Source organism: Haematobia irritans, chromosome 4, assembly GCF_050003625.1.
Source record: "Haematobia irritans isolate KBUSLIRL chromosome 4, ASM5000362v1, whole genome shotgun sequence".
NCBI lineage: Eukaryota > Metazoa > Arthropoda > Insecta > Diptera > Muscidae > Haematobia > Haematobia irritans.
Genome location: NC_134400.1, coordinates 7879170 through 7893725, shown reverse-complemented (window position 1 = coordinate 7893725; position 14556 = coordinate 7879170). Strand labels below are relative to the sequence as shown.

The window sequence follows — 14556 nt, the reverse complement described above, 5'->3', positions numbered from 1 at the left end:
GATGAATTTAACATGGGCTTGTCATAGGACGGAAGATCTCCATTTCAACAGCCGTTGCACTGAATTTGCATCACTTCTTTAGGTTTGATCCAAATTCAATGTTTTGGATGTACATTAAAATATTCTGTGATATTTTGTCCAATAAATAAATTTTATAATTTTTTATAATTTTTAATGGATTCTAACGCTTGTTGCAAACGTTTGACCTCAAATATTTTCAAAAATTCACATTTTTTTCAGATTGCATTTAGCATTTTTTCGACAAAATTTAAATGATTTATACCATTTTATGAATTCTTACTCTGTTTGTAACCTATTTGAAACAAAAAAAGTTAAAATTACCCATTAAAATTATGAAAAAAAACCCAGTTATAAAAATTGAATTAAAAGAACTTCCTGGGTAGTTAAACCAAAGAACATCATTGGGAGTGCATCTTCTGGAAGTGCTTTTAAAGTTGTGCCTTTGGAAGAACTTCCAAATTTTTTTTGCTGGGAAGATATGTGTATGATTTCCTTTACGAAGCTTTTTTTTGTTCATTTTATAATTTGTTTTATTACTAAAACAAAAATATTATTTTTTCTGTTAGTATGGAAAAGTTGGGAATATACTTATAGTGTTTAAATATTACAAAATTTTCTCTGTTGTCTTTATCTAATAAAATATTGCTTTATTCAAAGATTTACTTGCCGCTCTGAGGGCAATTGGAGATTGTAATGCCTGGATTGGATGGGTCATGGCCAATTCTTTGTTGCATATGTCTTGGGTTATTTTGCTGACTATATGCCAAACCTATCAAGTTATATGTCTGGGTATGACTACCAACGAACGCATGAATCGTGGACGTTATCGACACTTCCAAGCCCGCAGCGGGCAATCGCCATTTACTCGGGGAGCGTTTAACAACTTGATAGATTTTCTAGAATGCACCTGTTTCGGATTGTTCAAGCCCAATAGAATCGATTGGATGAATTACTATGACTTCGATGTACATACGACTAAACCCATAGAACATGAACCATTGTTGAATGGTGTCGGTGATGAATCAACGGCAGCAGCTACGCATAATTATCAGTATGTGTAGGATAAGTCGAATCGGGATGCGATGACACGTAAAGCACCCATAGCTAATGTTTAAATTATAAATACCAAAACAAACAAAAACAAGTCATTGTGAAACTAACGCAATAGTTAGTTTTCTCAGAAAAATCTTAATTTGATTTCGTCAAAATGATTTAAGTGTTAATTTCTAAAATTAGCAAACAACCGCAATAAATCAAAGAATTTTTTTTTTGTATATTTCCAGGGTGTAGGCTTAACGAAGCTTACTTCTTCATACATTGTATTTATTTACCAAGTATTAGTGTTTAATGCATAAACGACAGATCTTTAACTTTATTGTTATTTTATTGGCTTTGTTTTTCCTTTTACCTAATTTATTTAATGGTTAAGAATAGCTGCTCAAACTTTTTTGATACATTTTGTGTGTGTGTTTGGAAATGGAAAAGCCATATTAGAAATATTTATTTCCAATGAGTTTTTTTTTAATTAGGTATACTTTTGTTAGAATGTAATTTATACCACCTTATAGAGACATATGAAATTATATATTGAACAAAAAGGCCGTTTATTTATATATAGGCATATTAGAGAACAATATTGAAAATATATTAACAAAAAGTCATCGCATACCGATTCCTTAATTATTTGTAAGAATGATAAAATCATACTCACACAAGACCTCTTCTACACAAATTAAGAAATGGAAGAAAAAGTCATGTTTCTTATAGCATGATTTTAAAGATTTTCTTTTTTTGTTTTAAAGTAATAGATGTAGGAACAAACGACAACATTTTCAAATCTATTAATGCATACATACACATTCTAATCATCCAAACCATTCGATATATTCCTTATCAAGAAGAACTCTAAAAAGACATTTAAATGTAATATATTTCGATTATTTTTCTTTTAAGCTAATTACGCAATAGACATTAACCAATGAAAGTACATATAACAAAACGTTAATCATCACAAATCATTTGAATTCTTTGTAATTAATAGTAAAGACTTTGCTTATGCAATGCAAAACAAAAAAAAAAAATAGTTTTAAGTATACACACCCATACACACCGAATTAATATACGAAGAAAGCGAAGTTGCAAACTAAAATTGGAAAAACTTCTCCAATGGTAATCGAAGCTAATGATTATCATATTGAACATCTATTATCAAATCCATTAACAACACTTTGAAGTCCTTGGACAGGGTTGTATAGCCTGCGTCAGCTTCGCTACGAAGACCTGACTTTAATTAGGTCTGCATCTCAATTTTATTGCTCTTATTAGTGTCATTTTCTTTTGGATATAGCTTATGTGGCGAATTTTAAGATAACCGTAAAATAGAGGTGAGATAGATAAATGATTTAATAAATAAACTAATTAATTGGTAAATAAACGCTGGATAAATTACCGAGAGCAGATCAAGACACCCTTAAAATCCTTTTGGTATTCGCCTAACCTTTGCTAGAACCCACGGTCCTTTGTATACAAGACGGGCGTGATAACTATTGCATCCACGGTTGTCACTCGAGCTAAATATAATGGACCAAAATTTTATTAAATTGTGCCACAAATCTACCAAATTTAAAAAATCTTGTACACAGAAAAAAATTTCACGAACATTTTTCCAATTAAAATCTTAATTGAGTTTTAAAAAAATATTCAATTAAAAATTTAATTGAATCAACAAATTTTTTAATTGAAATAAAAATCAATCATACAAATTAAGAGTATCAATTAAATTTTTAATTGGTTCAATTAATTTTTTAATTGACTGTCAATTAATTTTTTAATTGATACTATCATTTCTGTGATTGAAGACATTTCAATTAAAAATTTAATTGGATCAATTAATTTCGTGATTGAATCAGAAAAATATTTGTTTGTGTGTAGTTAACTATTTCCGTTTTTCGGTTGTTCACCAAACTAGATTTATACCCTGTTTCTGTATGTCGAACGAAAACCCAGTCGATAGAAAAGCAGTCGAATCAATTTGGGTTTGTGTATTTTTGAAAGTTTGTTTCGTCTGTATGAGAATACATTGATAATCAAAAATGAGTATTTTCAAAATTTTGGCCTGAGAATTCATTAAAATGTTAACAATATTTTCACTTTTTTCATTTACACCTATGAAGTTTTCGATCATATTTTTGTGGATAAAAATGTTTTTTTCGAATGAATGAATGATCCGTCTCAATAGTGCAACATATAAATATCCCTTGAATTGTAAATGAGTTGAAATGTTCTAACGATTTTAGCTTCCACCAACAACGGGACTACATCTACAAAAAGGGAGAACTTACTCACATACGAATAACACGAAAATTAAAAATTTTTGAACTTTGTAAATAAATAAACAATTTTATCAAAAATGTATTTCTATAGAAAATTTTGCCAAAATTTTTTTCTATAGAAAACTTTTTGACAAAATTTTATTTCTATAGAACATTTTTGACAAATTTCTTTTTCTATAGAACAGTTTTGACAAAATTTTTCTATAGAAAATTTTTGGCAAAATTTTATTTCTATAGAAAATTTTTGAGAACATTTTATTTCTATAGAAATTTTTTTACAAAATTTTATTTCCATAGAGAATTTTGTTAAAATTTTATTTCAATAGAATATTTTGTCAAAATTTTATTTCTATAGAAAATTTTGTCAACATTTTATTTCTATAGAAAATTTTGTCAAAATTTTATTTCTATAGATTTTGTTAAAATTTTATTTCTATAGAAAATTTTGTCAACATTTTATTTCTATAGAACATTTAGTCAACATTTTATTTCTATAGAACATTTTGTCAAAATTTTATTTTATAGAAAATTTTGTCAAAATTTTATTTCTATTGAAAATTTTATCAACATTTTATTTCTTTAGAAAATTGAAGTGCCTCTTAGTTGGAGTGGAATGCTTTTCAAAATCTACCAAAACATCAAAAATTCTACCAATTTACCAACAGTAAAAAATCTACAATTTTTGGTAGAATTCTACCAACTGTGGCAACGGTGATTGCATCACTATTTTTGTAGCATGATTTTCATTCGCCCATTTCACAGTGCCTCGATAAACTTTGACTTTCATACAAACTACTTTTTGACTCCTTGGATTTAATATATTTCTATATATTTCATGGATTATTGTCATTTTATTTATGGCGATTTCGATTGGGAAAAAAGGTGCAACATTCTCGAAATTGATTGCAAGATATCAAGGACACTGTCATAGATTTTGGATACTTTATACCTCACAATATTATAAATTAATAATAACTTTAGAATTACACTATCATTTGGCCGAAATGTCAATTAGGGAAAAAGTAGTGTAACACCAAGGCAACATATTTTTTGCGAATCGAAAACGCCCTTACATATTTCAAGTCTGGAAGGCACATTTTTTTACTTGTATGGAAAGATGTGTGTTTGTATTTTATTTTTGTCCACTATGTCTCGGCTATTCAATGCCAGTACAAAATAAAACTATGATACAAAAAAAAAAATGGCAAAAACGTTTAGCACGTTTCCTTTCTTCGCATTTCGACACTCACATTTATTATTTCTAATGTGTATGTATGTCCAATGTTTTTTTTTTAATATTTTGTTTTACAAAATGCCAAATTTATTGGCAATGAAATGCAAACACCAAAAAATTGTTACAAACTAAATACATTACTAATTAATTTCAGAAACGTATGTATGTACTTTTTATTAATTATTAAGCAAATCACAAGTAAAATAACGAATTATATCAGCCTATATAAATATATTCTTAAAATTTCGATAGTTAATTTTAAGAAAGTGATTAGATGGGAAACTATAATGAAACTATCTAAAATCTAATCCTTAATAATAGCAAGACAAAAATATAAAAGCAAGAAAAACTTATTTTGCACGGAAATCTAGTCAAAAATTTTGATTTATTTTTTAATGTAAACAAATAAATTCTGATGTAAAAACCAACTGAATATTGCGAAATAAACTACAGCACATAAACATTTTTTTAATAATTTATTTTCGACAAAAAATTACAAGGTTTATACAAAAAAAAAGTACTAACAATAATAATAATAAATAAAAATGTTACTTAAAATTGCATTTATTAAAGAAATGTTATGGAAGAAAAAACTCTATAAACCAAGCGAATAAAAAACGAAATCTTTAGCATAGTTTATTATAAAATTTCTAAAATAATATAGTATTGTGATTTTTTTATATAAATTCCTTATACTTACCACCACTTAAATGTCATTGAGAGCTTTGCCTATTATATGTTTGTAAATTTTTAAATTTAGTATAATTTTCCCCTACTTTAAAAAGATTCGACAAAATTATGAAAAATGTTTCAAAAATTTTGAAATGGTCATAAACTAGAGTAAAAGAATTTAATTGTAAAAAAAAAAACAAATAAATATAAAATGAAAATTAAATTCGTATTTAAATAAAACAAATTAAAATATATTAAATAAAAGTACAGAATTTTTAAGGCCTTACTGTACGAAGTCAATGCTATTTTTGAAAACCAAAAACACACAGCTGAATTGAAAAGTCTCTGGTATGATGCATATCTATCCCTTTTGATGGACTAACTAAAAATCATATGGATTTAAAGTACTCGGGTTTATCTATGTGTCACATCGGTTATTTCAAGTTTTATACTCGAAGCGTCGTAGTTTCGCCAAATCTAGGAAATGCACTTAAGACAATTGTTAGTACAGATGATAGGATATGACTTTTTGACTAAAAGATTTTCTTTTTTTTTGTCCAAAAACGAGAGTCGAGGTCCGTCCACTGTTGGTAATCTCCAAATTCGGCTAATAGATGTTTGATGTTATTGAAAATTGATTCAAATGATTTTTGATGTAGAAATTCGGCTAATGGACTTTTCAATGGGGATGGCTTTCGGAAAAGAAGAATATTTGACAGGCTACCACGAATAAATATCCGTCTTTCCCTCAAATATTCCGAATCGCAATCACGGTTGCCACTTGTGCCAAAAATAATCTATCAAAATTTGAAGAACATTTTACCAAAAATCTACCAAAAGCTTATTTGGAAATTTTTGGTCAAAATTTTGTGGTTAGTATTTTTTCAGTATTTGCAATATTATGATTCCTTCCTCCTATAAGCGAAATTTTTTAGGTGTATAAATATCCCATTAATTTTAAATGTTTCGAATTTTAAACGTTTTACATGAAATTTTCGTCAAAATTTTATTTCTATAGAAAATTTTCGTTAAAATTTTATTTCTATAGAAAATTTTCGTTAAAATTTTATTTCTATAGAAAATTTTCGTCAAAATTTTTATTCTATAGAACATTTTCGTCAAAATTTTTATTCTATAGAACATTTTCGTCAAAATTTCATTTTATACAAAATTTTTGTCAACAATTTATTTCTATAGAAAGTTTTCGTCATATTTTTATTTCTATAAAAAAATTTCGTAAACATTTTCGTCAAAATTTTATTTCTATATAAAATTTTCGTCAAAATTTTATTTCTATATAAAATTTTCGTCAAAATGTTATTTCTATAGAAAATTTTCGTCAAAATTTTATTTCTATAGAAAATTTTCGTCAAAACTTTAATTCTATGGAAAATTTTGTCAAAATTTTATTTCTATAGAAAAATTTTGGCAAAATTTTATTTATATAGAAAATTTTTGGCATAATTTTATTTCTATAGACATTTTTGTCAAAATTTTATTTCTGTAGAAAATTTTGTCAAAATTTTATTTCTATAGAAAAATTTTGGCAAAATTTTATTTCTATAGAAAATTTTTGGCATAATTTTATTTCTATAGAAATTTTTGTCAAAATTGTATTCTATAGAAAATTTTGTCGAAATTTTATTTCTATTAAAATTTTGTCAAAATTTTATTTCTATTAAAATTTTTTGCAAAATTTTATTTCTATAGAAAATTTTTGCAAAATTCTATTTCTATAGAAAATTTTATTTCTATAAAAAATTTTAGCAAAATTTTATTTATATAGGAAAAATGTTCGTCAAAATTTTATTTCTATAGAAAATTTTCGTCAAAATTTTATTTCTATAGAAAATTTTCGTCAAAATGTTATTTCTATTAAAATTTTTTGCAAAATTTTATTTCTATAGAAAATTTTTGCAAAATTCTATTTCTATAGAACATTTTATTTCTATAAAAAATTTTAGCAAAATTTTATTTATATAGGAAAAATGTTCGTCAAAATTTTATTTCTATAGAAAATTTTCGTCAAAATGTTATTTCTATAGAAAATTTCGTCAAAATTTTATTTCTATAGAAAAATTTTGGCAAAATTTTATTTCTATAGAAAATTTTTGGCATAATTTTATTTCTATAGAAATTTTTGTCAAAATTGTATTCTATAGAAAATATTGTCAAAATTTTATTTCTATAAAAAATTTTCGTCAAAATTTTATTTCTATAGAAAATTTTGTCAAAATTTGTTTTCTATACAAAATTTTGTCAAAATTTTATTTCTATAGAAAATTTTTGCAAAATTTTATTTCCATAAAAAAAAATTCGTCAAAATTTTATTTCTATAGAAAATTTCGTCAAAATTTTATTTCTATAGAAAATTGTGTTAAAAATTTTATTTCTATAGAAAATTTTATCAAAATTTTATTTCTATAGACAATTTTTGCAAAAAAACAATTTTGTTTCTATAGAAGATTTTTGCAGCTTTATTTCCATAGAAATTTTTGTCAAAATTTTATATCTATAGAAAATTTTGTGAAAATTTTACTTCTATAGAAAATCTATAAAAAATTTTGTCAAAATTTTTTTTATATAGAAGATTTTTGCAAAGTTATATTTCTATAGAAAATTTTGTGAAAATATTATTTCTATAGAAAGTTTTATTAAAAATTTTATTTCTATAGAAAATGTTGTCAAAATTTTATTTATATAGAAAATTTGGTGTTTTTCTGCTATCTCCTGGGGCTAGATGTCAATTCGATTATTCTATTTGAGCCGTTTTTGAGAGCAAGGTATTGATTAAATATGTCTTTAAGGATGTTTTGAAGAAATATATTAAATGAGAATGGGAATGCTGTCAGATTACGTTTCAGTAGATAGTTCTTTATCTAATCAGAGCAAAGGTGGTCACGGATTTTAAAATATGGATTACTTCCATACATTTTAGTCACTTGAAGTAATAAAAAATGTCCTGTACCAAAAGAAAAAAGCCTATTTTTCAATTTATATGTCTCTTAGGAGACCAATTAAGACGATAACTAGATTTAGGTAATCTCCCATGTCTAGCCTTTAAATAATCTGTTCTACAAATACGTTTTTGTACAAAAATTATGTTTTAATTGAATATTTATTGATGTATATTTACTAACGCATTGGAATAACGATATAAACGTAAATTCATTTTAAAATATCAATAACCAAGTCCCATTTAGCTTCACTATTTCATGTAGTTATGAATTACGAATGAAAAGGAAAATGAATAATGAAGTGATTAATAAAGATTTTATGTATCTGTGTGTAAATGTCAATAATTCGAATTAATAGAAACAATAAAAAAACGAACATCTTGAAAAATGTGTATAAATTAATGTTTGATAATGTGAAATTCTAATAACTTCTATAAAAAAACAACAAAAATTGAAATAAAAAATCACATAGCAATGAATCACCAAATATATAAAAGTACATGTATGTATGATCATTACATATAAATATCGTGCTTTATAAAAAATACACAGCGAAAAATATAATAATAAAAATACCATTAAGTAATACAGATCAGAATCAAAAATTTAAGAAGAACAAACTAATTTAACTAAAGATTTAAGAATAAATATAAAGTAATAACAAATTAAAAAAATATTTATAATTTAACTTTTTTTATGAGATGGCTGAAAGGTTTCCCATTTCTTCAAGTGGCTATAGCAATTTTGAAAATAAACCTATGTACAGAGAGAATACACAGATTTTCGTGTTCATGTTTGAAAACCAAATCAACACATTTTTGCACATTTGAAATATTTTTGCAATAGAAAGCTGTATTTATCTATATCTCATATTTTGACAAAATTTTCTATAGAAATAAAATTTTGCCAAAAATTTTCTATAGAAATAAAATTTTGCCAAAATTTTCTATAGAAATAAAATTTTGCCAAAAATTTTCTATAGAATCAAATTTTGCAAAAAATTTTCTATAGGAATAAAATTTTGCCAAAATTTTCTATAGAAATAAAATTTTTGAAAAATTTTCTATAGAATTATAATTTTGACAAAAAATTCTGTAGAAATAAAATTTTTACAAAAAATTCTGTAGAAATAAAATTTTTACAAAAATTGTCTATAAAAATAAAATTTTGTATAGAAATAAAATTTTGCAAAAATTTTCTATACACCCAAAGAAATTTGTTAGTAGGGACAGCAGAAAAGTCTGCTAAAACAGCAGAAAGTCTGCTGAAAAAGGGACAGCAGTCACTGTTTGCTGAAATAGCAAACATTTCCTGATATTTTTTAAGCTCGATTACACAAAAACATGTTTTATTTTGGCTAAAACAAATAAAAATGTCAACTTAGGAGCTATCCTAACATAATTAACACAATATTTTATGAATATCTATAGTATTTGACCAAAAATCTGAATATTTATCGAATTGAGGCATATCAGCAAATAAAATGTTTTTGACAAAATTTTCTATAGAAATAAAATTTTGACAAAATTTTCTATAGAAATAAAATTTTGACAAAATTTTCTATAGAAATAAAATTTTGACAAAATTTTCTATAGAAATAAAATTTTGACAAAATTTTCTATACCCGTGTAAAAATTGGAGGATCCAATCCTATCTAATAATATCAAATTGGATCAAATTGGATCAAATTGGATCTGTTCAGATATTGGTTCAGACATAATTAGATATGCACAGATATGCTATATATGGTGCTAGATCTGGTTAGATATAACTGCAGATCTCATCATATATAGTATAATATCTAATTATATCTGGCATATCTAATAATATATACTTGGATAGGACCATATATAGCACTATATCTAATAAGATATGGTAGATATAACATCATATCTGACTATATATGGGGTTAAATACGGTCCAAAATATAATAAAAAAAAATCATGAACAAGTTAAAAAGATTTTTGAAATGCACGTCTAAACCTCAATGTCATTATGTCAAATGTCAACGCCGTCAGGGGCATCACTTCTAAACAAATTTAACCCCAGACTAGCAGAGAAAATTTAGAAATTTAATATAATTGTTTTAAATGTGTTCCTTTGATAAAGTTGTGGAGATTATGTAGGTAAGTAGATTGTATTTGTTATTTCCTTAGTAGTCATTTTCATATTGTTTTACTATTTTCTAGATTTGGAAAAAAAGGAAACCTCAGTGGTGTACTGGTTAACATGCCCGCCTTGCATTCAAAAGGTCACGGGTTCAATCCCAGTTCCGACCAACACAAAAAATTATTTCGGCGGTGGATTATCTCCTCGCAGTAATGTTGGTGACATTTCTGCTTCAAAGATTCTCTAAGTTGTTTCAGCGCAACGTGAAATGCCGATAGGACTCGATTATAACAAGGAGGTCCCATGTTATTGAGCTAATTATTGAATCGAGCAGCAGTCAGTGATAAGTGAGATGTTGATTACTGTGATGTCATGATGGTCTGAATAGTATGTATGAGCCTAAAATAACAGCCTATCGCTATACCTAACCTAATCCCGAATACACTTTAAATGTGAGTATTAAAAGCAACATAAAATTATATGGCAATTTTTATTGCAACTTAAAGAAACATGATCCAAAACAATACTAATACTTGCTTACATAGTTCAATATATTCCCATATTTGTTTATTCCTATATTTGTTTAATAATTGTTTTTTTACTTAATTTCATTGCAGATTGCCTTAACGCTGTAATACTTTAGTCGCGTGTCTAAGTCCAAAGCAGAAGAAACAAACGAAAAAACCCTTGGACAACACTCTAACTCAACTGTCAATACTCTTAAATAGCTTTGATGGATCAATTTAAATTAAACATATTTATTATGCACATACTTTTTGTCTGTATTATTAAATAAAACAATTGATCTAATTTTATATACAAATTATGGGCTTTTATGTGTTGAAAGATCTCGAAAGATACAATTGTATCAAATAATATACAATTATATCAAATTAGATCTGATTAGATGTGTCTCATTTTTGAGATCTGATCAGATCCAATTTCATAGTATTTAGATCTGACCAGATATAACCATTTTTCGGATCTGCTCAGATCTGACCATATCTTGGCTCAGATCTAACCATATCAAATCAGATCCCCCAATTTTTACACGGGTAGAAATAAAATTTTGCAAAAATTTTCTATAGAAATAGAATTTTGGTAGTTGACTTTTGGAATTTTACAATTTTGGGATTATTCGTTTGGCTTGAGGTCATAAACTAATGAAAAATGCTGGTTTCTAATAGAAATAAAAAGTTTCTATAGATATAAAATTTTGCCAACAATTTTCTATATAAATAAAATTTTGACAACATTTTTTATAGAAATAAAATTTTGCAAAAATTAAATTTTGCAAAAATTTTCTATAGAAATAAAATTTTGCCAAGAATTTTCTATAGAAATAAAATTTTGCCAAAAATTTTCTATAGAAGTAGAATTTTGACAAAAATATTCTATAGAAATAAATTTTTGCAAAAAATTTCTATAGAAATAAATTTTTGCAAAAATTTTCGATAGAAATAAAATTTTGCAAAAATTTTTTATAGAAATAAAATTTTGCAAAAATTTTCTATAGCAATAGAATTTTGATAAAATTTTCTATAGAAATAAAATTTTGCCAAAAATTTTCTATAGAAATAGAATTTTGACAAAAATTTTCTATAGAAATAAATTTTGCAAAAATTTTCTATAGAAATAAAATTTTGCAAAAATTTTCTATAGAAATAAAATTTTGCCAAGAATTTTCTATAGAAATAAAATTTTGCCAAAAATTTTCTATAGAAATAGAATTTTGACAAAAATTTTCTATAGAAATAAATTTTTGCAAAAAATTTCTATAAAAATAAAATTTTGCAAAAATTTTCTATAGAAATAGAATTTTCTATAGAAATAAAATTTTGATAAAATTTTCTATAGAAATATAATTTTGACAAAATTTTCTATAGAACCACAATTGTGACAAAATTTTCTATAGAAATGAAATTTTGACAAAATTTTTTATAGAAATCCAATTCTGACAAAATTTTCTATAGAAATGTAATTTTGACAAAATTTTCTACAGAAATAAAATTTTATGCCAAAAAAATCAATACCAAAAAATTAAATTTTTATATGACAAACGTCTTTTGCCTATATCTCCAAATCTAAGCGTCCTAGAGCCAAAAGGACGTTAATTCGTGACCACCCCAAACATTTGAAAACTCCATACATGATGAACTTTTCTATAAGATAGCAAGGTAAGCAATAAAATATGTGTAAGTCAGTATGAATGTGTTGATTACCCTACACATTGTTTTCATTTGAATCGGTTAAAGATAGGTTCACAAAAAAGATATGCTACTTGGAATTGTTAACACTTCATGTAAGCTATCTCGTAATTTTTTAACATCACCATGCAAATTAAAATTTCTGTCAAACTCTGTTCAGAAGTCCTTATAGTTACCAAAAATAAACCATTCACATTTTTCTTCATACATTTTGTTTGTTTTTTTTTTATTGATATTTCTTTTTCTTATTTATATATTTATTACAAATACACAAATAATATTATAGTTAGCTGGGTTTCTTTATTTTATAATTTTATATATGTATATTATAAAAAATGTTTAATTTTTCCTTGCTTTTCATTTTCCTTATGGTAAATTAATATCTCTCATATTTTGTATGATTTAAGCAAAAAAAAAATTGTAAAAAAAACTATTTGTAATTGGAAAAATTGTTTAGGATGGTTTACAAATATATTTTTATATATATTTTGTGGTTTTGTATGCCTATATTAAGCCTATGATATAAATATTGGTAATTTTGTTGTAGCTGTCACCTTTAGAAGCCACATAGCTGTTTTTCTTTACATTTCATAAAATTCTTTTTGTGTAATAAATAATTTTGTTTTATACGTTTTGAACGTTGCAATATTTTTAGTAATGTGGCGGGAGCAGAGTTTAGGCATTTGATTAGGGCTAATTTCAAATATATTTCTAAGCTATATGTCGTAAATGTTCATAATTATAAAATGAATTTTGAATGAGAAAATTGAATCCTTTACATATACCCAGAGGAAACATGGTCACATCGCAGCACAGATATTTAAATTGCTAAAACTTAAATGGTCGTAAGTTAGTTTAGGAGACAGAATTCACATTACAAATTGCACACAAGAAAAAAAAATAATGCGTTCCTCACATCTATCTCACTTCCACGAGGACTAATTGGTTTTTAATAATTTTCCTGTAGCAATGTAGAATTCGATTTTATAAATCTTAAATTTTACCTTTTTCCCGGACGGAGAATCGAACAACGGACCATACAGTTTGTAAGCCAACACACTATCAACTGGGCTAAGTAGCTGTTATTATGTCATCAACAGACAAGTATCTCTATAGCCATTAACGCACTAGCAACGTATACTATGCTCTATATATTTATAGAACATAGTTTCGCTCGCTCACAAGCCGATGTAAAGAAACGTTATTTAAATGAAACATACCATTTAGTCGGCCACTTTCTTCTTTCTTAAAATTTTGACAACATTTTCTATAGAAATAAAATTTTGACAAAATTTTCTATTGAAATAAAATTTTGATATAATTTTCTATAGAAATATACATTTGCAAAAATTCTCTATAGAAATAAAATTTTGCAAAAATTTTCTATAGAAAACATTTTGACAAAATTTTCTACAGAAATGATATTTCCTAAAGAAATACAATTTTGACAATATTTCCTATAGAAATAAAATTTTGACAATAATTCCTACAGAAAAAAAATTTGACAATATTTTCTATAGAAATAAAATTTTGCCAAAAATGTTCTATAGAAATAAAATGTTGCCAAAAATTTTCTATAGAAATATAGTTCTGACAAAATTTTTTATAGAAATAAAGTTTTTGACAAAATTTTCTATAGAAATAAACTTTTGCAAAAATTCTGTATAGAAATAAAATGTTGCCAAAAATTTTCTATAGAAATAAAAGTTTGCAAAAATTTTCTGTAGAAACAAAATTTTGACATAATATAGAAATAACATTTTGGCATAATTTTCTATAGAAATAAAATTTTGCCAAAAATTTTCTATAGAAATAAAATTTTGACAAAATTTCCTATTGAAATAAAATTTTGACAAAATTTTCTATAGAAATAAAGTTTTAACAAAATTTTCTGTAGAAATAAAATAGAAATACAATTATGCCAAAAATGTTCTATAGAAATAAAACTTTGCCAAAAATTTTCTATAGAAATAAAATAAATGTCAATAGTTTTATTAAAAAAGAAAAAAGATAGAATAAAACAC

General features: G+C 25.0%; 1 protein-coding gene across 3 annotated transcripts in view; it reads left to right on the top strand.

Annotated features, from left to right (window-relative positions):
* Hip14 (palmitoyltransferase Hip14) overlaps nt 1-14556 on the top strand; it is a 105819-nt gene that overhangs the window by 4375 nt on the left and 86888 nt on the right. The window contains exon 4 of one of the 3 annotated variants that reach the window (XM_075308534.1): nt 679-3136. The exons of the other annotated variants lie outside the window; for them this stretch is intronic. Coding sequence (XP_075164649.1) covers nt 679-1082 — 404 coding nt within the window. The 3' untranslated portion in view covers nt 1083-3136. Of the gene's footprint in view, nt 1-678; nt 3137-14556 lie in introns of those variants that run through there. 3 annotated transcript variants of the gene reach the window in all.